Here is a 27,598-nt window from a genome sequence, read left to right as displayed (position 1 = left end):
GTGTTATGAGAAGGAGTAAACAACCCTTCCTTATCTACTTTCTGCATACCAGTCATGATTGTATAGACCTCAGTCGTATCCCCCCTTAGCCATCTCTTTTCCATGCTTGGTTATTAGAGCTGTGTGACTACTTCAAACAATTCTCCAAGAAAACCAACTAATCAACCCCTTTCAGCCGCCTCCGCAGCTCTCACTCCCCTTCCTGCTTCTCACCAGTGAGTTTACAGCGAGGGAGGGTCCCAGACGCAACGAATCATTGGCAGATATTGATCGCAAACTGTGACAGGGATATCAAATCCCAGGTTCCCATGTGCAGTAATGAGTAAACTGGGGAACGCATGTGTCCCCTCGAACTTTTTTTTTTTAATTTGTTTTCCTGCTGCTCACTGATCCTTCAGTGAGATTTTGATCCTTTTTTGCTCTTCTCCCACCCTTTGGTTAAAAATTGAACCCAGGCAAATGGAGCACTGATTGCACAGAGTCAGGCTTTTAGTGAATTGTTAACGAGGAGAAGGGGCTTTTGAAGAGGTTTATTGATCACTAAGAGAAACTGTCCGATTCACAGGGGTGTCCTCACATTATTTCATGTCTTAGTAGGAAAGTGATTGGGTTTATAAGTCCAAATCATCAGCGTCATCGTCGTCTTCATCATCATCAGTGGGTCCCACGTTCCTCTTCCTCTTGCGGGCGAGCGTCTCCACCTCCTTCATGAACCGCAGACACAGCTCCTCCTGCCACGGCAGAGCCACGCACTGAACGGCAACAGGCAGCCCCACGGCTCCTTCCACGGCCTGCAGAGGAGACAAGCGCCCTAATGTCACCCAGGGCACGTGGGCACCGACGGCTCAGGCAGAAGCACCTACCAACTGGTGGGAGGGGCACCAAGGGTCACGTGACCCTCCCCAGGGTCAAGTGCCCCCGCCGGACCAGGCAGGGAGAGGAAGAGGCGGGGCCAGAGCCTCTCCTCTTCTAGCCATGCTGCCCGGGACGCTGCCCAGTGTACTGGGCAGCATTCGGGAGTGGCTCTGGGGCCTGGCTGCAAGGAAGAGCAGCCGAATATGCCAGGGGGAGCCAGCGCAGCGGGAGGGCAGAACCCCAGGTGGGATGGGGAGAGGATGTGGGGTGGTCACGTGCCCCCCTTTAGTCCCTCCCACGAGTGGCCTATCTAGAGCAGTCCTCCTGAAGTCAAGGGCACTGCTAGCAGACAGGCATAGAGATACAGGGTGCCAGATCCTCAGCTGGTGGAAATCAGTGGAGCGACACTGAAATCAATGGAGTTCTGCTTTCCTGTGTGTTCACTGTTAACAAAGTTACCTCATCTGTCTCCCATCCCTTCCCCAGCCCTCTGCCTCAGCCTGTCCCGTAATGCAGCCTCGTCACTAAGGAGTATGAGAAATTTCCCCCATTCGACCACTCAGAGGGAAATCAGATTGGCAGGGTAGGCTTCCCTTCGTATTGATCAGGAAATTGTCCTCTGTAATGTCAGCTAACCTCTCTCAGTCTCTTATCCCAGGGGTCACTGTAGTGCCCTCTGTAATTCTTCAGCTCTTCTTCGTCAGCCTCCGTGACGACGGTGACCGGCAGAACCCCAGCGGGGAAGTTCAAGACGTTGTATAAATTTGTATAGGAACTAGCAGCTGGGAAGAGACAACAGAAAGAGCACTGATCATCAGGTTTCCAATTCTGTCGAGCCGCGCTTGGCATCTTGAACCCCAGCTCTGGGCAAAGTCCTTACTCCAAGGAATAGAACGCTCGGAGGATTTGCCAGGTGGTGCAATCTTCACTCGTGATGAATGATCGGCGGCCATGAAAGGCTCCCTGTTGAGACGTTGGACAATTACCTTTCCCAGGACATTTCTATAAGACGGTGGCAGTCAGAAGTCTCCCAGCCTTGGGCTGAGGCCAGTGTGATTCTGGGGTGTATTAACGAGAGTGTTGTATGTGAGACACAGGCGTTAACGATCCCATTCTACTCGGCACTGGCGAGGCCCCAGCTGGAGTAATACCGGGCACCACAATTTAGGAAGGATGTGGATAAACTGGAAAGGGTCCAGAGGAGAGCAACAAAAATTATTAAAGGGTTAGAAAACCTGAGCTATGAGGTTGAAAACACTGGGCACGTTTAGTCTTGAGAAGAAAAGACTGAGGGGTGACTGGTAACAGTCTTCAAATATGTTAAGGGCTGTTATAAAGAGAATTGTGATTAATTGTGCTCCATGTCCACTGAAGGTAGGATAAGAAGTAATGGGCGTAAACAGCAGCAAGGGAGGTTTAGGCTAGATCTTAGGGGAAACTCTCTCACTCTCAGGGTAGTTAAGCTCTGGAACAGGCTTCCAAGGAAGGCCATGGAGTTCCCATCATTGAAAACAAGTTGGACAAACGCCCGTTGGGATGGTCTAGGTTTCCTTGGTCCTAGCACAGCACAGGGGGTTGGACTGGATGACTTCTCGAGGTCCCTTCCAGCCCTATGTCTCTATGATTGATAACTACTCTTTGAGTAGGTTTTTCAACCTTGAAAACTTGCTTCCATTTCTGCTAGTACCTCAACCATACCAGCCTAAATTGCTAGAGTTAGACATAGCCGGGGATTACCAAATAGCTTCCCGGGATAGCCCTTGTTAAACGCCGGACCCAAAGCAGGACACAGAATAACATTCAGCTCCAGCTCCCTCCATTTAGCAATGAATTCTGTACGGTAAGCCTAGGAAGAGAGAGAGAGAGTTACAGTTGTAACTAAGCTACAGTTGTAGCCAATCTGCATTTTCTTTGAAAAGTTGCGGGTTTTGTTTCACGCATCTTTGTGCTTCCTAGAAGACTACAGCATAACATACAGAGCTGATCAAAAGATGAAAATTTGGCCAAAATTTCAGAACTGCAAAGTAATGTCCAATTCACTGGGTTCAAAGTAGACCCATTTTTTGAGATCTATTTTCATCAAAAATCTTTTGTTCACCGAAAACCAAATTTTTGGTCAACAAAGCACATTGATAACTATTTGAATAGGTATTTCAAAATGCTGAAATTTGCCGTTTCCTGAAAAGTGATTTGGTAAACTCAAATTTTTGACTATCCATGTCATAAAAATATTGAGAACAAAAAAAAACATGTCCGTGATGTTGATAATTTTTCACTAAATATTTCCGGTTCGAAAAAAGGTGGTTTTTCCAAACTAAAAAAATTTTATTTGAAAAATGTCAGCCACCTCTACCAATACACCGATTTACGTGTGCACGACTGCCCTTTGCTGGATGGAGTATCAGACTTGCTTAAGCATGAATATATCTTCAACTAGTGGTTGAAGCCTCCAAGAATTCTGTTTTGAAAAAAAAATTCCAAGTTCTCACATTTAATTTTGTTCTGCACTGGAATGAAAGCGAGATCTTTAGAATTTTTTCACAAGAAATCAAGAATGAGACACCAACACACACTGCAGAATAGCCAGTTAGGGCACTTGCCTAATATGAGAGAGAGAGCCAGGATCATGTCCCTGCTCCAAATTAGGCACAACAGAGGTTTGACTCTAGAGACCCTACATCTTAGGTGAATGACCTAACCACTGGGCTATTGGTTAGTCATCCTGGAACTGATGAATGTTCCATTGAAACCAATAACGTTGCTGTGAGAAGTTTCAACTGGCATTTTCCAATGGGAAATCAGTTAGTCCAAAAATTCCCAACCAGCTGTGCAACAGAGGCCACAAACTCTCATGCAGATTCTACCTTAAGTCAAGTGCTGACCATCTGTGTATTTGAATCCTTAGGTTCTGGGTTCTAGCCTCGATACTTCTACATGTGGTTTAACTAGCAATAATGGTATCCAGTGCTTGAAGCTATGGATATGCTTCACGAGGAAATACATGAAATTATCCATTACAAGTTCTTCTTGTGCTATTTCTGCTTGGAGAAAGCAGGCTGAAGGATCATCTCTCCCTTGAGTGAATAAAAGCCTCTGTGCATACAAGCGTTGCCTGTACTCTCATCACCTATTGTAGAAATGCATGTTTCTCAAAGCAAAGTATGTCTGGTTTATTTTCACGTGATCAGTTTCAGTACTGCACTGACTATGTAGCTGAAATGACCATTTAAATATCAATATGAAATCTTGATGATCTGTCTTAGTGAGAAAAGAATATTACCGCCACTGCAACATGATGCTTCCAAAGGTTTTTTGCTGATCTGGAAAATTTACAGGATTAATTAGTCAGTGTCAGTACATCATATAAATAAAAGGCAGATAAACATGCCGTTAAAATGATGAGTGTCATTATTACAGAACACAAATGACCACATATATGACAATGATAGAGATCAAGCAATCATACAACATATGAGCCAAATACGGCTAGGAATGCGTTTAAAGAGCTTTTCAGTATTTATTTTAAAAGGGTATCACCACGTTTCTTTTCACTCAGCCATATGGACAAAATCCACAATGAATTCACTTAAATCCATTCCCATCTCGCTTCATTGTTTCTCTCACACACACAGAGAATATGTGATACTGTGATGGGGTGTAATCCCACATGGATGGGCAAAAAGGTTAACTGGAGACAGCGCTCAATTAGCCCACTTTATTGCACCTGGAAGGTGTGTCAGGCTTGATTTGTTATCAGACCCATCTGGGAAGGAGCTGGGTCTTCTCTATAAAAGAAGGAAGTGAAAGCTAGGAGGAGACCCAAGACAGGACAGAGAAGCCCAGGAGGGAGAGGATTAGAGGCTCCTCACTCTGGGACAGGAACCACAGGGAAGCTCTAGAAGAGGAGCTGGTCAAGGGTCCAGGGAAGTAGCCCTATGGGTCAGTGTTCCACAAGAGGACCAAGGAGCTGGGGAGAACCCACCAGGACTAACAGCTCAAGCCTGGATGGGCAGAGGTTCCTTCAGTTTTCTGCATTCTGTTGAGAGGAGACCCAGGGCAGAGGATGTAGTGAGCTCCCTCTTTCAGGGAAGCGGCTGCTCCTGAGGTCAACCTGAAGCCCAAGGGAAGACCAGGGGTTACTGAGGGACAGCCTGCTGGAAACCTTGGGAACGGGGAGAACTGCACCAGCCATACACTGTGCAGTGGAATGAAATACAGGAGCCAGAGCACAGATGTGACGTCACTGGGTTGCAGCTGAGGCTGGCCTGAGTGAGAGGGCAGCCAGATAAGCCCAGTTGGTTCTGAAGACTCAGTTGTCTTTATATTTCCGTTGGATCTGTTAACAGACTCTAGGGAGCCGGGAAGGGGTGGGAACAAGACGACCTGGCTGGAGGGCCAAGCGACGAGAAGAGGCAGATTACCATGGGACTGCGGTGACCATCCCCCGGAGGGTGTTAGATGAGGAAGTCTGCCTTACCATGCCCAGCCACAAGGGGGAGTGACTGTGGTGAGTCAATACTCCCACAGATACATACATGTCGTGAAATCAAAAGAACGGCCACACTGGGTCAGACCAAAGGTCCATCTAGCCCAGTATCCTGCCTCTGACCGTGGCCAGTGCCATGTGCTTCAGAGGGAATGAACAGAGCAGTGCGATTATTGAGTGATCCATCCCCTGTTGTCCACTCCCAGTTTTTTGGCAATTAGAGGCTATGGACAGTCAGAGCATAGGGCTGCGTCCCTGCCCAGCCTGGCTAATAGCCATTGATGGACCGATCCTCCATGAACTTGTCTAATACTTTTTTGAACCCAGTTAGACTTTTGGCCTTCACAACACCCATCGGCATTGAGTTCCACAGGTTGACTGTGCATTGTGTGAAGAAATAATTCCTTTTCTTTGTTTTAAATGTGCTGCCTATTAAGTTCATTAGGTGACCCCTTGTTCTTGTGTTATGAGAAGGAGTAAATAACACTTCCTTATTTACTTTCTCCACACCAGTCATGATTTTATAGACCTCTATCATGTTCCCGCTTAGTTGTCTCTTTTCCAAGGTGAAATGTCTCAGTCTTATTAATCTCTCTTCATACAGAAGCCGTTCCATACCCCTAATCATTTTTGTTGCCCTTTTCTGTACCTTTTCCAATTCCAATATATCTTTTATGAGATGGGGTGACCACATCTGCACACAGTATTCAAGTACCATGGATTTATATAGAGGCATTATGATATTTTCTGTTTTATCTATCCCTTTTCTAATGATTCCCACCATTCTGATCACCTTTTTGACTGCTGCTACACATTGAGTGGATGTTTTCAGAGAACTATCCATAATGACTCCAAGATCTCTTTCTTGAGTGGTAACAGCTAATTTAAACCCCATCATTTCATATGTATAAAATCCCACCTATTTATCTTTTTTCTGGGAATCACAGCTACTTTTGTAATTACTGTATTTCAAAGAATAACAAAAAAATTGAAAAATAAGTAGTCCTCATTAGTCATATACACATACAAATGTAAGGATTTCCATCATTTACTGGATGATTTAATGGCTCTTGAGGCTCAGAAGATCTGGGTTCTATTCCTGGCTCTTGTAAATTCCCTGCCTCAGTTTCCCCAACTGTAAAATGGGGGATAATAACACTTTCCTTTGTAAAGCACTTTGAGATCTGAGGATGATAACAGCTAGAGATTATTTGATAACAGATAGAGATTATTAGATTAATGGGATTCGGGGAAAAGAAACGTTACTTGCTATTTCTATGTGATATACAAGCTGGGGCAGTTCCATTCAACACATACAGAATAAAAGTGAAAAGACTTAATGGCATGATCTAATTTCCATTAGGTCAAATGGAAAAGACCTCAACTCATTTCAAGGGAGCTGCTTCAGGCTTTACATGTGGGGATAGCATTCTGTAATCCGGGGGATCTCATCCAAAGCCCACTGAGGTTAATGGGACCCTTTCCATTGACTTCAATGGGCTTTGGGTCCATTTATGTTCCCAAAAGACTTTCGCATGCAACACACAAACTCTTCAGTATGTTTCTCAAACTCTGACACCAGCTATGAGCTGGAAGTGGAAGTGCAGTGTGGGTATAGACCAGTGTCCTACTGTGATTCACAATTCATACCTCTTGTACTGCCATCCAAGTACCTTTGTGAGCTAAAGCAGGGATTCCCCGGGCCAGGTATGTAGCCACGGATGTGTGTTTTGCCCTGCTAGGAGAACAGCAGCCTAGTCTGGCACAGAAGACGCTGAGCACAGAGCACAAATCAAAACCCAAGCAAGAACAAGGAGCTCTACATTCCCTGAGGTCATATCAGGCCTCCAGTATAAATAAAAATTATCTGTACAGCCTTGATTCTTATAAGGAAGGTGTTAAAATGCATAGTTTCCTGGGGAGATATCGTCTTCCTTTCCACTTCTGATACCACGACAAGGGCACCCTTTCTATATCCCTGAATTTGATGTTGCAGAGGAGTTTTTGACAGAGCCACTTACCCCACTCCACACAGTGCGTTCAGATCTCTGGCGATTCGTGGATACTTGGAGAGAAACAACATTTGGAATGAGTGGGTCACACAGCGCAGGGAAGTCAAAAACAGCATCGTTCAGAAGAAAGCAGCTAATCTGCTTCAGGTTTCCACGAAAACCAAATGCTGCCGAGGCCCAACCAAAGCAGGCCTGTGTAATGAAGTCTGTCTGTTCTACCCTTTTCCACTGCAGCAGTAGAAATAGCGCAGCAGCTTGTGAACAATCAGAATTGCCACAGTGAACATATATGCTGTTCAGAGGGTACCCTCATTTCTTGAACAGTGTCTCCAAGATAAAACCCAACAGCTTCCCTTTGCAGAACAACAGTATAAGCAGAAGTGTTCATGAGACGCCCTAAAATACACGTCAACACCAGAAAACAGAAATAAACGTGCTTCTGCATTGCTTTGCCTGTCACATGTACCCATTTCCCCAGGCTTTGTACCTTCCAGATTCAATTACGTTTTTTAATCTGCACCCATCATTGTCGTTACTAAGGGCTTGTCTACATGAACAGTGAGTCTGCAGCAAAATAGGGTGTGAATCTACCCTGCCACGCACTAACTGTCTGTGTGGATCCTGCTGACGCACACTAACAATGCCCTAGTGTGCTTTCATCTAGTCCCACTGTGAATGGGTATTAGATCAAAGCACACTAAGAAACTGTAAGCCTGCATGAGCAGGATTCACATGGACAGTTTAGTGTATGGTAGATTCACCCCCCAGTTTGTCATGGACTAGTTGTTGATTCAGACAAGACTTGAGTGTAAGTGAAATAGCTCTGAATAAGCAGACACACAGGATGGTGCCCTTAAAACAGTACAAGGAAATACTGTAATGAACAATCATTAAAATGATGAAACACTATACATATTTATTAGAGAGTGATCCAAACTAAAATCCCAGATCCAAACACCATCAAAGCCTTAGGATATCCAAGATTGGGATCCAGAACTGGATCTTTATTGTCCACCATGAGTTTCTAGAGAAAAAGTTCATAGCAAAATGCTGGGGATTGCTCCCACCTTTGGGATTTAACTGTTTGTAGCTAAACTCTAAATCTGATCATCAGCAAGAAGAAATGGTAACCTACTGCCAGTTCTGTAAGGTTTGTGATTATTACTGTCCTGAATGACCTGTTCTGCTCTGTGATAAGGCCTTCATACAGTATGAAGCAAGGAGAGCATAGTTTTATTTTGATTCACCTGTTGGACCCACTAGGGTTTAAGTCAGAAGGAGGAGAACCATATTCTTGACACAATTATTGTCGTAAGGGAAATGGTCCTAAATACAAGTTCTTATTCAAATTAAATTGGAATAAATAGCTTTGGTTTTACACCAAGATTCCAGCGTTGCTTCAGACTGATTTATATCACAATAGCAGAACAATGCAAATAGGGTCCGGGACGTCACCACAAATGCTTGCTGTATAGATGCTCGTTGGATGCCTGTTTGCAATCTCATTTTCCAATGGAGGGGGAGAGGGAAATAATCAGGAATTCAGTACACATCCAAAGGGAGCCATGTGTGCTTGCTCAATTCTTTCTGGGAGATTACCTGAATGGGTCTGTACTGAGACAGCTTGCATCAAAAATATTATCACTTCTCTGCTGGCGTATGGCTAAGGGCAACACAGCTGGTTTCAAAGAGCTCTTTTTGTACAAGGTATATTGGCCATAGACCCATGGAAGAGGAACATACTATGGGCTCATTCCCAAGTGGTGCAGAAGGCCAGCAAAAGGTTCTTATGCCACTTCAGACCCACCTCAACCTGTCTTTGAGGTCTCTAGTAGTATGTAGGCCTCTGCATGTCATTGAATTTCACCTTTATGCCTACTAGGCACTAACACCTGGATCATCAAAAGCATTTAGGGGCCTAACTCCCAGGTACCACCTTGGAAGCTCTAGGCCCAAAACTAACACTAAGTGGAAAAAGAAAAGGAATACTTGTGGCACCTTAGAGACTAACCAATTAAAGTGTCAAGGTAGAGGGTCTTCCTTCTCCATCTGTGGGAACCCTCCCAGCCTGTAGACGTTTGAGCATCTCCCACTGCAATAAGCCTGCGAAGAGGATACACATCGAGGTGACTTACCACAGGCTTTAAGATGAGGGCTAGAATCCTCTTCACCAGAGTGGGAAGACAGTAAGAGCTGATCTGCGATTTCAGGTTTGGATCCACAATGTCCCCTTTGCTGGGAGGTAAGGGAGAAAGGAGGCAGTCAGGCCAATCCAGTTGTAGAGTGCTGCTTCTCAGCCAGCATTTTAGCATCTTTAGATAGTAAAATGAGAACCCACACAGGCACCAATCCAAGGTATCAAGTCCTGAACCCCTGAGCGTAAAAGGAATCATTGCTCAGGGTGCAAGTGTAGATGCTCAGGAATAACTCTCTGCAACATGACACGAACGCTTCATTTCCTGTATTTCCATTTTTGCAGGATTTTTTGTTTTGTTTTGTTGTTCACGTCCCAGCACCCTAGTTCTGAGCACATCCACCATGAGTAAACGTATCCTCACGCAATCCTGTTGTTACTCTCCCCATGTTACAGCTGGAGCAACCGAAGCATTTGGAGATTAAACGACGTGCATAGGGTCACACGAGGAGTCTGTGCCAGAACCAGGAATCAACCTCACATCTCACGATTCCAGCACCTCAGCCACAAGACCCTCTTTCCCGACCTTTCCCTGTTTGTACATGTATTATGCTGGTTTGGGGAGGTGCTCTGGGACGCAGAGTACTGTATACATCTGGCAGCATATTTTGATTTGGAATTCGGATGCTGTTGTGTAAAGTAGGGTGGGGCCCAGATATCTCAGAGACTGCATCACTCTCCGAAAACCTATCTTGTCAGCTGTGATCAGGCAGGATGCCACAGTGGATGGAGCCCAGCATGAAACTCACTGGGGCTGGACGTAGTCAGTGAAGGACCCGCCACCATGGAATTCCCTACCAGCAGGGATTAGAATGAGCTTCAATCCCTTTCAGACTCTTCTCTTTGAGAAGCTGGCTGTATTTCAAGGAATCCTTGTTGAGGTTACAGGGACAAACCATCCCGATGAGTTGAAAGAATAGTAAATATGGCAGACGACCAGCTTGGCTTAACGGTGAAATCCTAGCGGATCTTAAACATAAAAAAGAAGCTTACAAGAAGTGGAAGGTTGGACATATGACCAGGGAAGAGTATAAAAATATTGCTCGGGCATGTAGGAATGAAATCAGGAGGGCCAAATCACACCTGGAGCTGCAGCTAGCGAGAGATGTCGAGAGTAACAAGAAGGGTTTCTTCAGGTATGTTGCAAAAAGAAAAGGAGTACTTGTGGCACCTTAGAGACTAACCAATTTATTTGAGCATGAGCTTTCGTGAGCTACAGCTCACTTCATCAGATCACGAAAGCTCATGCTCAAATAAATTGGTTAGTCTCTAAGGTGCCACAAGTACTCCTTTTCTTTTTGCGAATACAGACTAACACGGCTGTTCCTCTGAAACCTGTCTTCAGGTATGTTGGCAACAAGAAGAAAGCCAAGGAAAGTGTGGGCCCCTTACTGAATGAGGGAGGCAACCTAGTGACAGAGGATGTGGAAAAAGCTAATGTACTCAATGCTTTTTTTGCCTCTGTCTTCACGAACAAGGTCAGCTCCCAGACTGCTGCGCTGGGCATCACAACATGGGGAAGAGATGGCCAGCCCTCTGTGGAGAAAGAGGTGGTTAGGGACTATTTAGAAAAGCTGGACGTGCACAAGTCCATGGGGCCGGACGAGTTGCATCCGAGAGTGCTGAAGGAATTGGCGGCTGTGATTGCAGAGCCATTGGCCATTATCTTTGAAAACTCGTGGCGAACGGGGGAAGTCCCGGATGACTGGAAAAAGGCTAATGTAGTGCCAATCTTTAAAAAAGGGAAGAAGGAGGATCCTGGGAACTACAGGCCAGTCAGCCTCACCTCAATCCCCGGAAAAATCATGGAGCAGGTCCTCAAAGAATCAATCCAGAAGCACTTACATGAGAGGAAAGTGATCAGGAACAGTCAGCATGGATTCACCAAGGGAAGGTCATGCCTGACTAATCTAATCGCCTTCTATGATGAGATTACTGGTTCTGTGGATGAAGGGAAAGCAGTGGATGTGTTGTTTCTTGACTTTAGCAAAGCTTTTGACACGGTCTCCCACAGTATTCTTGTCATCAAGTTAAAGAAGTATGGGCTGGATGAATGGACTATAAGGTGGGTAGAAAGTTGGCTAGATTGTCGGGCTCAATGGGTAGTGATCAATGGCTCCATGTCTAGTTGGCAGCTGGTGTCAAGTGGAGTGCCCCAGGGGTCGGTCCTGGGGCCAGTTTTGTTCAATATCTTCATAAATGATCTGGAGGATGGTGTGGATTGCACTCTCAGCAAATTTGCGGATGATACTAAACTGGGAGGAGTGGTAGATACGCTGGAGGACAGGAATAGGATACAGAGGGACCTAGACAAATTGGAGGATTGGGCCAAAAGAAATCTGATGAGGTTCAATAAGGATAAGTGCAGGGTCCTGCACTTAGGACGGAAGAACCCAATGCACAGCTACAGACTAGGGACCGAATGGCTAGGCAGCAGTTCTGCGGAAAAGGACCTAGGGGTGACAGTGGACGAGAAGCTGGATATGAGTCAGCAGTGTGCCCTTGTTGCCAAGAAGGCCAATGGTATTTTGGGATGTATAAGTAGGGGCATAGCGAGCAGATCGAGGGACATGATCGTCCCTCTCTATTCGACATTGGTGAGGCCTCATCTGGAGTACTGTGTCCAGTTTTGGGCCCCACACTACAAGAAGGATGTGGATAAATTGGAGAGAGTCCAGCGAAGGGCAACAAAAATGATTAGGGGTCTGGAACACATGACTTATGAGGAGAAGCTGAGGGAACTGGGATTGTTTAGTCTGCAGAAGAGAAGAATGAGAGGGGATTTGATAGCTGCTTTCAACTACCTGAGAGGTGGTTCCAGAGAGGATGGTTCTAGACTATTCTCAGTGGTAGAAGAGGACAGGACAAGGAGTAATGGTCTCAAGTTGTAGTGGGGGAGATTTAGGTTGGATATTAGGAAAAACTTTTTCACTAGGAGGGTGGTGAAACACTGGAATGTGTTACCTAGGGAGGTGGTAGAATCTCCTTCCTTAGAAGTTTTTAAGGTCAGGCTTGACAAAGCCCTGGCTGGGATGATTTAATTGGGGATTGGTCCTGCTTTGAGCAGGGGGTTGGACTAGATGACCTCCTGAGGTCCCTTCCAACCCTGATATTCTATGATTCTATGAAGCCTTCTCCATCGAACCACAAGAGCAGAATGGCCAGCAGTCACGGAGACAGAAGACCAAGAACCACCACAGCAGTGCAAATGATGAAGAAGTGGAAAATATAGTTCTACCCCACAGAAATGATGCAATTCCTAAGGGTCTCAATGTCGCTTTGATGCTACAGCACCGGACCCATTGTGTGGACGTATATGATTCAGGTTAGTGTGATGTGGCAGATGATGCCATACAAGTATAACGGGCAGGGTGATTAGCCTAGACAATTGAAACTCAGCACCCACTAGAAGTGAGAATAATGGGACTGACAGAGCTTGCTCTCTGTTTAACATCCTGTAAATTATCCCAAACTAGTATGTACTGGGAAGCCACAACCTTAGTTTCTTAATAGCATTCCTCAGCAGAGTCTCAGCAGGATAACAGGACGCGCAGAGATAACCCATCCTCCATGTTAATTTCAGGCTAACCAAACCTGTCCTCCTTGCAGAAGGAACCTGTCTGCTGGTTCCTCCTTACGCCCCCTTGCCTGCACAACACATAGAGCCACAGCAATCGGCCACCAGCCCTGTTCAAAGAAGACGGGATTTACTTACAATTTGTCCAACAGATTTGCAGCTCCATCAGAAAAGAGGCCTCTGGTGAAAAGCTCGTCCACCACGTAATCAATCCGAGGGGGGGTAAAAGGGATGAGCTGTGTGAAAACCATCATTGCTCAAGAGGAGGCAAAGACATTATACAAAAATATATGTTTGTGAAAACCTTGCAACCTTGCTAGAGAAGCAAAAAAGGGGCCTCAGCTTGTTCCAAATTCAGATTAGCCCCAGGTGTCCAGATGCATTTTCCCTAAACACCAACGTTGGAACACATCTGCAAAGTGTGTGTTATTGCCCCCTCTAGTGGCAGGTCCAGAATGGATAACAGCCTACTACTTCTGGGAGCTAATGAAATTACTCCTTTACTCAAGTGGTAGAGATGCTTTGGTACTGATTGTCCCAGGTTCAAACTCTCATAAACCTGGGTCTCCCTGGTGATGTGAAAATTTGCCCTGACCTCTGACTTATGCCCCCTGAAGAGAGTTGCCCTTTTGCGTGGCAAACATGAGCTGAATTAAGGGACTGAGAGACCAGGAGCCATACAGATTCAGATGTCTTGTTATTCGTTGGGACACAACCATAAGTAATATTATGGGGAACTGGCACCCACTGCTGTTCGGAAGCCCTGAGCCATGGTTGGAGGTATGGAAAGAATTTTGACTTGACGATGTTTTAAGATGTCAACGTCAGACCAGTGGGCCAGCGAGGCTAGGGAGAGAGCAGTGGCTGGGAACAAAGACTATTGAATTAAGCTTTTCACTTTCTAATCTTCACAACAGGTTAGTGAATAAGCATGATCTCCATTTGACAGATGGAGGGGTGGGGGAAGCGGAGAAGTACATGATTTGTCCAAAGACACCTGGCCCTCTAGCCCTTTTCTTCCCTGCTTTGTCTCCCTCCCTTCCCTTCTTTCTATTTAACTGATCACCTCCTAAGTAAATTCACCACCCCCCCAAAAAATGGTGGAATTAACATGATGTTTGCCACCATCCCATTGTTCCCTCTAACTTGCATGTTCTACCCCTTCCTCCAGGCTGTCTCTCTCCTGTCTATTTAGATGATACGCTGTTTGGGTCAGGGACTGTTTTACGCTAGGTGCTGCATGAACACCGAACAGTATAGGGTCCTGGTTTCTGCCTGGGGCTCCTAGGCGCTAGGAAAATATACGTGTGTCATATTTTATGTTACTGCTGGGATTAGAACTCTGACCATCCCTGGCCCTCAGGCCCGCACTCAACACAAGAAACGTACCGTATGCCCTGCCTCCTGGAGAAGCTTTCTGGTTTCCTGGACAGCCCGTCTCATGCTGGGCGAAGGCTGGAAATAGCCATCTCCGTTGTAATATCCAATCCGAAGTGGGGCTGAACTGGAGTACACCTAGAAGCAGAGGAGCTTTCACTTAGGAATGGGGGGATTGCCAGACTGGATCAGACCCGAGGTCCATCTAGCTCAGTATCCTGTCTTGGACAGTGGCCACTGCCAGGTGGCTCAATTGTGGGTGAACTGAGGTTCTGTCCAACAGTAAACCATGTTCTAAGATGGTCTGGCCATAGTTGGTTCCACAAGGCTATTTCCAGAATACAGATCATAGGTTTGCAAAGACTAGGATGTTTTAATCCACGGCGCCATGTCTCACGGAGGCTCCCTCATTGAGGAGCATTCCGAGTCTGTTACCTCCTCGTCGAAGGGCAGGGGTGGCACGGTGGGGTCCAGGCGGAACATGTCGTCACACAGGAGCGCTTTCATGCACAAAGCCAGGCTCTCCACGTCCCTCGCCATTGGCCCAACCATTCCTGTAACTGCAACCACAAATGCAGGGATGCCCATCACTGAAGATGGAATGCAGAGGTGCCCCATTACATAGTCCATCTCTTGGCTAACGCGTGGGAGGCTGTTCAACAGCACAGGGCATGGTGGGTCAAATGCTTGGGGCCAGATCCTCGATCCTACTCTGTTTCCCTTGCATCAGGCAGAGCAAAAGGAGCAGACAGTGTCTGTAATCTCCCTGTTGGGGATACCCCTAGCAGGGAGGAGACCCCAGAGCCAGCAAAGCCGGTTCCTATCCTTCCCCACCTGCCATTCCCCAGACCAGAGGGGTGGCCAGAGTGCAACCTGCTCTGGCAATCTCCAAGTGGTCTTAGGGACCCCATGCCAGCTGGCGCAGGTTAGGGCAGCCCCCAGGCTGCTCTAACCTGTATCTGGGGCCAGGCCAGGCAGAGAATCAGGGTGCCATTGCCCAGCTCCCCAACACACCCCTCTGCGCTGCACCCAGAGACAGCTGGATGTAGCAGACAATCTTCTGCTTAGTCATCAAAATAATCAAGATCCTCTTCTATACAGCATGAAGTGCTATGGCAGTGTGAAATTTAAAGGGACAGTGTTGTATTTCTTAAAATACCTACTCACCATAATAAAAATGGAAAGTGACAGCACAAAGGGGCTGTAGCAGGGGCCAGGATCTGGCTAACCACCTCTTCCAATTTTCCCTGCTCAGAACTTGTCATCAACTAACCATGTCTTCAACTAGCATCCATACGTTATCCTCCAGGTAACTAGGACGGACTCACCTGATTTCATGCCGGCTATAGGACTGGTGAGACCTTGGATGCTATGAAATATATAAAATGGGAGAAACAAATTAGCAACAGTTAACGGTATTTGGAAGGAATCGCTCTGGCTGAACTGCAAATACTGCACTTGCTTCCGAAACAGACTACCGATGCTACCGTACAGGGTGATTTTGGCAAACCAGTCAAGTGCCTGAAACCGCTGTTGGTTACTGCTAAAAGCAGCCAAGTCCGCAGGCCGTAAAGTGGCCATGCAGCAGCCTCAGCGTAACCACGGCGGGGGGAGGGGGTTTTGGGTGCCACCGAAAGGGCAGCTTGACCCCGTGTCCTTCCTGATAAGAATTGTGTTGAAGTTGCTGATACATGCATTTTAGAAGAGCAGGATGTGCCCCAGGAATGTCTATTAGGGCCTCAAGGCTGCAGACTCTGGGAAAACCCCACACCTGGTTAATCAATAATCAGAAGGAAACCTCTTGCTGGACCATTGAAACTGCTTGCTTAACAAAGTTTTCTTTAAGGGACATGTCACTGTATTAGAAATAAGGGGAAAAAGTTTGAGGTGGGGGGGACTCTTCAAGTCTGGACTGGTCTCTCCCTCTGGATGCATGTTGTGTTCCCCACTGGCAGATGGGCTGCTGCTGTGCCATTCGAGAGCCACACTCAGCTTCGGTAATCATCGAGGGTTGGGGCTGTTTTACTAACCTGTTGCAGACATGTGTAAGTGCTTGAGACGAAGTCAAGTTTAGCTTTAAGTGAAAGCACTCGTGTTGTCCTGTTTGTGCCAGCCATTGATTGGTCGGACGGCCGTGTCTCCCCTGATTTATTTCCTGACACCACCTCGCACAGAGTAAAAGTTACCAAGAGGCTTGGGTTGAAAGAACCCCGGGTAACACTACTTGATACGTGCATTACCAACATGCATTGCACTATATCTGGTCTATAGCAAAGGGTCTCATTAAAGCAGGAGCAACGTGGGAGGACAGAGCTGAGTAAGTGGATCCAAAGATAGGTACAGGATAAATTGTCATATATCTTCCCACGTGGATATAATCTAACTTCCTCTAAAAAGGATAGTCCACACCCTTTGAAAAGGGCAGGTGAATTCTTGTCTCTATTAAATGCCCCAAAATTTAGCGAACAAAGAGTTACAGTTGCTCAGTGGTGCCTTGTACCCTTACGGAACGTGAAGGCTGGCTAAACTTAACCCTTTAAAAATCAGGAAATACAAAATACTGTCCAGGACCAGAGACAAGGAGGTCCAAAATCAATTTCTAGCAGCCCCTGCGGCCATGAATGGAGCAACTCCCCTGAAGCAATTATACCCAAGTTAGCACCTAGGCATTAGTGCTTGTTGCCTCTGGGCGTTTTAGAAATGTCCTAGGCAGGGAAGCAGCCATAATACAAGGGTTATGCAGGGCACAACCATGGCTTGGGGATATCTGATGCCTTGCTCCATTGACTAGTAAAACAGATTTCACTTGTGGTCATGTGGTCATTCTCTACTTCAGCGCATACCTCAGCCTGAATCCCGTCGGCTTGAGTCCGCACAACCCGCAGAAGCTGGACGGCAGGCGGATGCTTCCAGCGACATCTGTCCCAAAGCCCAGGATGGATCCTCCTCCGGCGATCAGCGCCCCCTCCCCTCCAGAGGAGCCGCCGGGACTTTTCTTGTGGTTCAGCGGATTCACTGTCTGGCCGAAGATCAAGTTGCTGCAGTCGTAGCTGAGCAAGATGGAAAGCAGCAGGTCTGTTGTTAATTATTTCTCTCTCTGCACACACAGCGAGAGTTCAGGGTGTGGAAATGGGCCAGTGCGGGAGATCAGCATGGGAAGGGTTTACGGATGACGTTGGATTGGAGGGGAGCGAAGGGTGGGATGGTGATAAGAAACAGGAGGGCAGGTAACTTTTCTCCTGCGCTGGAGGTGGGAGGAATGGATTCTGCAGGAGAAGTGCTGAAAGGGAGAAGAAAGCAAAGCCAATGCCTCACTTGCATGATGTCTTTCGTGAGATGACAGAAGGAGGCCTGGGACAGCTGTACTAAAGAGAACAAGCTATTACTTTATCATGCTCTGCGGGACGTTGGTTTTCACAAATGGAATCGCCCCCTGCCTCTTCAAAACCTGGACTATCACGCTGTCCTCTTCCTCCACTCTGCCGAGAAACTGCACCAAGCCACCGGTGGAGACGTGACCCTTTTGGGGAGTGGGAAATAAAGCTCATTAGACATGCTGGGCTGACACAGTTGGAAGCTGGTAGATTTTCTCCCCAGGCTCGAGACATGGCAGCTCTATTGGTAAAAAGAAAATAGAAGACCCCCCACTCTAATTTGGAGGCTCTTTGTCACAAGGAGAAGCTGCTTTGTGGCAACTGGAGGCAGATGGTCTCCCCACTCGGCCACCAAACGTCATCAGAACTGACCAAAATGGACCTGCAAAGGTAACCAGATAACATTCCCACCTTCCTCCCTGGGGGCGTATATTGTTGCACCTGTGGCCTACTGCTCAAACTTTTCACTATAAGTCTAGCTCATCCTCCATCCCTCTTCTTGCTACATGGTCAGTCAGTACATGGCCTCTGCAGCTTTACAGTCTTCAAGATGATTTTCATGAGCTTTCAAGCGTCATACACATTTTCACCGTGTGTCATTTGTCCAGATTTTAGCCTCTTCTTGGAACCTGACCATATTTCGATTCTGTTATTATGCCTGCATGTACACAGCATCGAAGACCTTCTTTGAGTATTGTGGCACCCACACCATGATACTGTCCACCCCCAGGGTTCTTCATCCAGCCTTGATTCTTCTCCCTGGCTCATTTCCATGGCTTGGGACTCCCCAGTCCCAGGATAACACACTGTCCTCAGGAGTTTCCATTTCTTTCTGATGTTCTCTTCTCCAATAATGACCAGGCCAGAGTGTGGCTGGCTTCTGTGCTGTTAGCTGGATGATGAGGTCTCCACAATATGCTCAAGGCAGCGAGGAACCACCAATTATATCCGTGTCTCAGAGGGTATGTCTACACTACAATAACACACCCACAGCTGGCCCATGTGAGGTGATTCCCATGCACAGGGCTTGGACTGCAGGGCTATAAACTTACAGTGGAGACATCTACAAGGGGAGAGGCTACAGTGTCCAGGCTCCAGCCCATGCCCAGATGCCTACAGTGCAATTTTATAGCCCCACAGCCTGAGCCCTGTGAACCAAGCCAGCTGACCTGGGCCAGCCGCAGGTGTCTTATTGCAGCGTGCATTACAAAGCAAGGTATGTCCACAGGTCCCATACAACCAGCCCATCTCTTTGATGCTATAAATTAGGCAACATGGGATCAATCGAGCATTTAAGTTAAACTTCCCTTCCTTCGGAAAGGGATAGACATGAAGGACCAGATCTGCAGTTGATGCAAAGCTCCCAGTTCATTGGAACTGCCTGATTTACATGAGCTAAGGATTTGGCCAATTTTCACAGCACCAAGAGGTGGGTGATATTCCGGAGTCTGTGATTAAAGAGTCTCATCGAAAGCTGTTCAAAGGTTGAGGCCATCCATTAGAAAGCTTATTAGTAGGGCTGTCGAGCGATTAAAAATGTATCGCAATTAATCGTGCTGTTAAACAATAAGAGAATACCATTTATTTAATTATTGTAGCTGTTTTCTACATTTTCAAATATAGTGATTTCAATTATGACACAGAACACAAAGTGTACAGTGCTCACTTTATATTTATTTTTGATTACAAATAGTTGCACTGTAAAAAAGAAATAGTATTTTTCAATTCACCTAATACAAGTAGTGTAGTGCAAACTCTATCATGAAAGTTGAAAGTTGAACTTACAAATGTAGAATTATGCACACAAAAAATAACTGCATTCAAAAATAAAACAATATAAAACTTTAGAGCCTACAAGTCCACTCAGTCCTATTTCTTGTTCAGCCAATCGCTAAGACAAACAAGTTTCTTTACATTTGCAGAAGATAATGCTGCCCACTTCTTGTTCAGAGTGTCACCTGAAAGTCAGAATAGGCATTTACATGGCACTGTCCATCCGATGAAGTGAGCTGTAGCTCACGAAAGCTTATGCTCAAATAATTTGGTTAGTCTCTAAGGTACTATAACATGAAATATATGGCAGAATTCGGGTAAAACAGAGCAGGAGACATACAGTTCTCCCCCAAGGAGTTGAGTCACAAATTTAATTAACACATTTTTTTTTAACGAGCGTCATTAGCATGTCCTCTGGAATGATGGCCAAAGCATGAAGAGGCATATGAATCTTTAGCACACCTGGCACATAAATATCTTGTGACGTCAGCTACAACAGTGCCATGCGAATGCCTTTCAGGTGATATTGTAATTAAGAAGTGGGCAGCATTATCTCCCATAAACGTAAACAAACTTGTTTCTCTTAGTGATTGGCTGAACAAGAAGTAGGACTGAGGGGACTTGTATGCTCTAAAGTTTTACATTGTTTTGTTTTTGAGTAGTTACATAGCAAAAAAACCCTACATTTGTAAGTTGCACTTTCATGATAAAGAGATTGCACTACAGTACTTGTATGAGGTGAATTGAAAAATATACTGTTTCTTTTATCATTTTTACCATGCAAATCTTTGTAATCAAAAATAATATAAAATGAGCACTGTACATTTTGTATTCTGTGTTGTAATTGAAATTGATATATTTGAAAATGTAGAAAACATCCAAAAATATTTAATACATTTCAAATTGGTATTCTACTGTTTAACAGTGTGATTAATCACAATTCATTTTTTTAATTGTGATTAATTTTTTTGAATTAATCATGTGAGTCAACTGCTTATGAGTGGTCTTTCGTCTGAAATTTTTAGGGTGACTTGTTTGAGATAAAACCCCCCTTTCAAAAGTCTAAACTCCCCAGTTTTTACGAACACCCCTGATTACTTAGAACGGTACAAGGTAGTCAACAGACCAGCAGTTTATAGGAATACCGTGCCCACCTTGCAGCCAATGTGATCCTTGATGCTGACAGGAACTCCATACAGTAACCCTCTCTCCTTCTGCCTTTGCACTTCCCGCAGTTGCTCCTCACAGCCTTGCATAAAATCTGTCACACAGTTCACCTCCCGGGTCACCTCCAAGGCCTTTCCATGGACACGGAGAACAGCAGCAGGGCAAACACAACGAGAAGGGAAGGGGGTATAACAATTAATAAGGACAGTATATTTGAGGTTGAAAAGAGGGACCTTGCCAAACCTTTGGAGCTCTATTTTTCAGACTTTAGATTCAGTCCCTGGCCTTTCTATAGAGACTGCTAAGAAGTATGTTCATTGTGATCAGTTGTTAGGACAGTTTTGTGCTCTGAGCACTTGTCCTATTCATCTGACATAGGCCACCGAACAGCTATTAAGATTTTGATGACTTCTGGTCTCCAATGTTGCCAACTCTTGCAACATACAGCTTGGTTTCTTTTAAAGTCCCAGCTCCTGGAGTCATGTGATGACTTGAGACTCTCAGCTTTCATTTAAAAAAAATAATACCTGGTGGTTGCAGAGAAAAGCTTGAGCATGTCAGTCCGAAGGGCTCAGATACCAGAAGGCAAATAAAATGAACCCCAATGTTTATTTAATTCTTAGGATTTTTAAGCCAGCCAATCTCTTGATTTTTAGCACTTGACTCGTGACTTGGCAATACTGAGTCTCTGACTCTGGGCCAAATTCCAATTGGTGAGCTAGAGGTGCCAGACTACATCTCTCGTTACCAATCTCCCTCCCCGCCCGCCAAGATACCCAACTTCCCAGAATGCACCTGGAGAACATAGCTCATACTTGTGTGGTGCTCTGTCACCTTCTAGTGGCTGGGCCATACATAAATGATGAGTCTTCTACAGGCTTGGGTAACAGGAGCTAAAAGAGGTTTCAGTTCACGCACAGTGGCTCACACTTTTAGATCCAGAGGTCCTGGGTTTTATCCCCACTTCCAATGACTAGTGGGTGGGTGGGGAATGATTTTCCTGTCCCATAAATTTTTTTCTCATCCTAAATGGAACAAAGTTGAAATTTTCATGAACTGAAAATCCGAAGCAAAAAAAGTGATTTGGGTCAATTGCAACATTTCATTTAGATTTCAACCTTTCTTAATTTTTTAAACTGCAATTAGCTTAAATTTTGAAACAAAAAGGCCATCTCAAAACGGGGAAACCAGAATTTTTCATTTAGAAATTATTGAAACATCATGTGGCCAATTTAAAAAAAAATCAACTATGTTCAAGCCAATAAAATTCATCAGAACCAAGCCTTTCCCACCAAAAGTTTCTGTTTCCACAAATCTGCATTTTCTGATTAAAAAAACCTTTCACTGAAAAATTCCTGAGCAGGTCTACTGACGACGTTACATTTAGGGCTCGCTCTTCTACCTCTGCAAACACCCCACCTCAGAGGACATGTGCAGTACCCGTTCTCCACTGCTAAATATTCCAGCGCACTGCATGCAGTTTCCTAGGGCTTCATACTTGCCCCCCATTACCGGAATATCTGAGCATCGCTGTGGTAATTCCCCTCTCTCACCCAGCTTGCTCAGCAGTAACATAAAGGCTTCCCCTCCTAACTTTATAGGGCCAGTACACCTTGTTGTAGTCACCTGCTCTATGTACGTGTAGAGGACGCTCTCTGGAGAGAGGGAACCTTCCTTCAGTTTCTCAGCCAGCTCCACAAGCGGCAGGGAGAGGATGTGACCAGCCTGTATCCTTGGGTTCTGCCAGGTGTAGATGCATTGTTACACAGGGAAGGTTTACAGAAAAGACATTACAAACAGTGGATCAATTACACTCAGGGAGTAACTCGACGGGAGCCTGCAGAGTTACAGCAGGGATGAGCTTGGCTCCCTGGGTGAGCTTATAAACACCACCCAGGAGTATTAAAAACCTCTTGGTGATGATTTATTCACGCTCCTCCTCCTCGATAGATATATCCCCTGCCAACATGATAGAATCCATTCTCCTGGACTCTATGCGAGTCCGCCCGGGTGAAGCTCCTTACAGCACTGGGGCTTATCTTCTGGTTAAATTATGGGACAAAGCAGAGACTTATTGAAAAATAAAAACATTGTTTGATTTCAGCGAGAGCACTCAAGCAGGTTGTCTGCCAAAATAAGTTAGCAATATAAACGAGTTAGCTGGGTCTGGGCAAAGTAGGGGAGTGGGAAATAGTTGCAGAAATTTTATTTTACAAATTCTGACACTGATTTACAAAGTGATGCAGATAAAAACTTCTAGTAAGAACAGAAGAATCACGATACATTTTGCAGGAAACAGGCCAGAAAATAGTTCCAGTCTGAGTCTTGTAAAAGGCAATTTTGCAGCAGTTTCCCTGTGAAATTGTTTTGCCATTTTTGATCAGCAATAACTTTGCTGGATGATTTCTGCCTAGCTCTACTAAACACCTCTCACAGGGGATTTTTTAAGATCATAGAATCATCATAGGTTTCAGAGCAGCAGCCGTGTTAGTCTGTATCCGCAAAAAGAAAAGGAGGACTTGTGGCACCTTAGAGAGTAACAAATTTATGTGAGCATAAGCTTTCGTGAGCTACAGCTCACTTCATTGGATGCATTCATCTGTAGCTCACAAAAGCTTATGCTCACATAAACTTGTTGGTCTCTAAGGTGCCACAAGTCCTCCTTTTCTTTTTTCAGAATCATCATAGAATCTCAGAGTGGGCAGGGACCTCAGGAGGTATCTAGTCCAACCCCCTGCTCAAAGCAGGACCAACCCCCAGATCATCCCAGCTAGGGCTTTGTCAAGATATTCACTTTAAAGAGGTAGCCTTGCAATGCAACAGACCGTGCAGGAGGAGGGAATGCACGGGCACGCAAGATCCTGTTAATAATACAGAGCCTTCTCATGCAGAAAACCCACTAATTTCCTCTTTGTCCAAGGAGCTGCAGCAGCCTCAGTGGTTTGAGTTGTGTGACACACTTGCATTACTTACTGTACAGCCTTTTCCTTGCCTAGTTAGTGCCTTGATTTTTCAGCTGAGACCCAGTCAGCATTTTCAAAAGGTAACATTTAGATGGAAAAAGAATCTGAAACGTTTGCATTCTTCTGCCCCCAATTTGCAATTGGCTATAATTGTCAGTTTATACAATCTCTGCTCCAAGGACCTTACAATCTAAGAGCGAGTAGATACACCCTGCAGCAGAGTGTGCCAAAATACCCTTCTGCTCATTCGTATGCAAGAGTTAAGCAGAAATAAAGTCCCTTTACTTGGGCCTTGCACTGAGGGCCCACGGCTCTCCAAAGGGAGTGGGGCTGAGGCCATGGAGAATAGGGGTGCAGCAGGCTGAACCTGATAAAGGGGGTATGTCACTGTATATGGAAGAAGAAAAGGAGGACTTGTGGCACCTTAGAGACTAACCAATTTATTTGAGCATAAGCTTTCGTGAGCTACAGCTCACTTCATCGGATGCATCGAAAGCTCATGCTCAAATAAATATGTTAGTCTCTAAGGTGCCACAAGTCCTCCTTTTCTTTTTGCGAATACAGACTAACACGGCTGTTACTCTGAAACCTGTATATGGAAGGGAGCTCCCCCTCAAGGTGGGCTGCTGCTCGGCATGACCGTGCCCCCAAATGATTGTTCATTCCCTAAACAATCTCCACCCACTTGCTTAAGGTGACCCAAATCCGCCCCTGGCCAGAAAGTGAAAGTTACCAGCTGTTTAAACCGCTGAGCCACCTTTTCCATTCGTTCTAGACCGAGATCCCGCGTCCTCCTTGCCTGTTCCATCTTCTCCTGGATCCGCCTCTGCCTCACCCATCTCAGCGCCAGGACGGCTGCAGCTGAGCCGCAGAGCAGGGCTGCCATGGCGCGAGGATCAACCTCGCCCTCAGGCAAGAGCAGCCACAGATCTGCCCAAATCATAGCGGGACCGTCTCCCAGCCTTCACGCCTGCCGATGCGCTGGGCTCGGGCGCGCGAGCAGGAAAGGACAGGCGAAGGCGGGTGCTACTTAGCCGCCTGCAGCGTGCAGTCAGCTAGAGACCAGCTCTGAAACAGGAGAGCATAAAAATCCAGGGCTGGGCATCCTAAACCCTGGACTTCACCCCGGCACTGAACCTTCGCCCCATCAGCGATAGCCGAGTGGGGGCTTCATTTCTCCTCTGTGCAGGCCAAGAGGCTGTCCCATTTGAAATGAGATGTTGAATGTCAACGGGAACCAACGAGAGCCTCACGGGTACGAGACAAGCAGCACCCGTGTCCCTTGTTTGGTCTCTCTGAGAGCCTCCTCTCCACGGATCAGCCTCTTGCCTGACCCTGTCTCATGAGATTCACCCCAAATTTTCCACTCTCAGACCAGGACCCTGGCACACTGCCCTGTGTACCAACCACTTATCCCCCTGCAGGTCCAGCTGGGTTTTGGTCCCTGTGTTTCCTCCCTTCGGGGACCTGGGGCCCCCAATATAGCGACCATCCGCCTCCTTGCAACAAAGTGTTTTTATTGAGTGGCTGGAACAAAGCATCAGCGAAAAAAGGGTTTTGAAAACATAGAATCTCAGGGTTGGAAGGGACCTCAGGAAATCATCTAGTCCAACCCCCTGCTCAAAGCAGGACCAATCCCCAATTTTTGCTCCAGATCCCTAAATGGCCCCCTCAAGGATTGAACTCACAACCCTGGGTTTAGCAGGCCAATGCTCAAACCACTGAGCTATTCCCCCCACCCCCTGTGTTTATTTTGCCCTATCTAACAGACAGAACCAAACCAACTCACGTTCTCCTAGCCAGCCCAGCAGTGCTTAAAGGGGCCGGAAAGAAATCAGCACTCCCATGTCTGCCTGTCCCCTGGCCCGGTTAATTCTGCACCCAACCCTCAAGTCTACCCTGTCCCCCCATCAATTCTAACCCCATAGCCCCACTTCTGCTCCTCCTGGGGTTCTTCACACCCCTCTCCAAGGCCTGGGGATGGCAGCGGGGTCCCCTCTCCTCCTGCCAGCCATTGCTGGGAAGCACAGGGGAGTGATGTGGTTGCTCACAGGAGGGCACTGGAACCACCCTGAGCTGCTGGCCTCCTCCCGTTTCCTCCTCTCCCTCTGCTTGTTTCCTGCAGCAGCCCTGCTTGGCTGCTCATCCCCAGGAGGCGGGCAAGGGAGGAAAGCAGCCATTCAGGGGGGTTTTCTCCCAGGCGGTGCTTTAAACACTGCAGCCTGGGTCATCCTGGGACCACCCCAACTGGCTGTAGGCCCCTGCTGTTCTCCTTCCAGCCCATCAACCTTACTCTCTCTCCCCTTGTCCCCTAGGTTCTCCCAAATGTATGTGGGTCCTGACCCACCCTATCAAGCCAGGTTGGGGGCTGCCCAGGAGACTGGCCCAGGGCTATTAAGGCCACTGGCTCTGGTCTCCTACTGACCCTTTCGTAGAAGTGGCCTCCTTGCCTGGAGCACCCTAGACAGAAGCGTTTAATCAGAACCCTCCGGACAGACGCACCAGGCTAGTGCCAGATTCAGAGACCAGTATCAATCATTAACAAAGAGCACCCCCACATTTGTCGCAGCTTCCCCGTCTCCTTCCCAAGATGTGGGCATGGGGCAAAGAGCCACAGCACTCCACCTGGGGCAAGCTGAAGGATGTCTCCATCAGATTCTGAGGTTGTCACAAATAGAGAAATCCAGAATACAGCAATCACTGTAACTAGCTCATAATCAGAAAAAGAGAGAGGTCGAGATGGGGCCCATCTAAAATCCCAGAGCTTTGGGGACAGGGTGGGTTGAGAGGGAAAACCCTTTTCCCTCCCCCCCGTAACTTTCACGATTGACCCTTCTCACTGTGGTCTCAGAGCACTTCACACTCTGATTCTTTTATCCTCAACGCCCCTGTGAGGCTGGGCTGGGGTATTATCCCCATTGCACAGATGGGAAACTGAGGCACTGAGCGATTGACTTACCCAAGGTCACACTGGAAGTCTCTGGCTGAGCAGGGAATTGAACCCAGGCTCCCAAGTCCTACATCTAGTGTCCTAACCACTGTGCAGTCCTTCCTTTTTCTATAATGGACAGACATCTGACCAACCCTGAGCTTAGGGTGCTCAAAATCCAGCTCTGAACTGCGTGGCTTAGACACACCTCTAGCAATAATTAATATAGTAACTAACCCCACTAACTAAAGGTTACAGCAGGAGTAGATGTTTTCTCATATCCTGGCTAAAATGCAACCAAGTTTAACCCACCGATCTCTGCAAGCGGTTTGGGGTTTTTTGTTTTTGCCTCTCTTGGTGTGTCTTCACTACACCATTAACCTGGCCTCTGACCCGGGTTTTAGCCCAACCGTTCCCCTCCTCTTCCATACACAAAAACCCCTGGCCTGGGATTCGGTGCTTACAGTGGTCTGAGAAAACTGTCTGTGGGGGATGAGAGAGGGGGTCTATCACCAGCCCCAGATGTGACCATCCTCTTGCTTAAAACTCAACCCCCCCAAATTAATGCTGTGCCCCGAGACCTCCCATCAGATCTATCCCCATGTCTGTTCTGCCCGCCATCAGTTTTGAGCCCCCCAGCGAGAAAGCTGTCAGCTCCGGAGGGAAAGGGGAAAGCACTCTGCCTGCTTTCTGATGCATCTCTGATTTCTCTGCCCCAGGTGGCAGGGCGCTGGGGAAAGCAGCTGATCAAAGAAGCCCCCCTCAGCCTCCTGGCACACTGAGCACTGCTCGGGTTGGAGGTGCTCTCAGCCCCAGTGAGCAAGCATAGCCTGGGGGTAGCCCAGGCTCTGCTTTCACTCATGCCGGAATGCGCCCAGTCTGCAGTGAGGA

The 27,598-nt window shown here is 46.6% G+C and overlaps 1 protein-coding gene across 1 annotated transcript; it reads right to left on the bottom strand.

Moving 5' to 3' along the window:
- Positions 1-405: 405 nt before the first annotated feature.
- LOC140916327 (vitamin D3 hydroxylase-associated protein-like) lies at positions 406-27,598 on the bottom strand. Its single transcript, XM_073357822.1, has 16 exons — positions 26,738-27,598; positions 24,512-24,846; positions 22,442-22,555; positions 20,803-20,946; positions 17,888-18,021; positions 17,345-17,551; positions 15,830-15,870; positions 14,937-15,061; positions 14,514-14,639; positions 13,263-13,360; positions 9,489-9,588; positions 7,363-7,406; positions 4,136-4,175; positions 2,593-2,701; positions 1,492-1,637; positions 406-791 (listed from the first exon to the last, which is right to left on the bottom strand). Exons 2-16 carry the CDS (start codon positions 24,719-24,721, stop codon positions 612-614), a joined length of 1,818 nt encoding a protein of 605 aa, XP_073213923.1. The 5' UTR covers positions 24,722-24,846; positions 26,738-27,598; the 3' UTR covers positions 406-611.

Source organism: Lepidochelys kempii, chromosome 8, assembly GCF_965140265.1.
Source record: "Lepidochelys kempii isolate rLepKem1 chromosome 8, rLepKem1.hap2, whole genome shotgun sequence".
NCBI classification, from domain to species: Eukaryota; Metazoa; Chordata; order Testudines; family Cheloniidae; genus Lepidochelys; species Lepidochelys kempii.
This window is presented reverse-complemented; position numbering and strand designations above follow the sequence as displayed.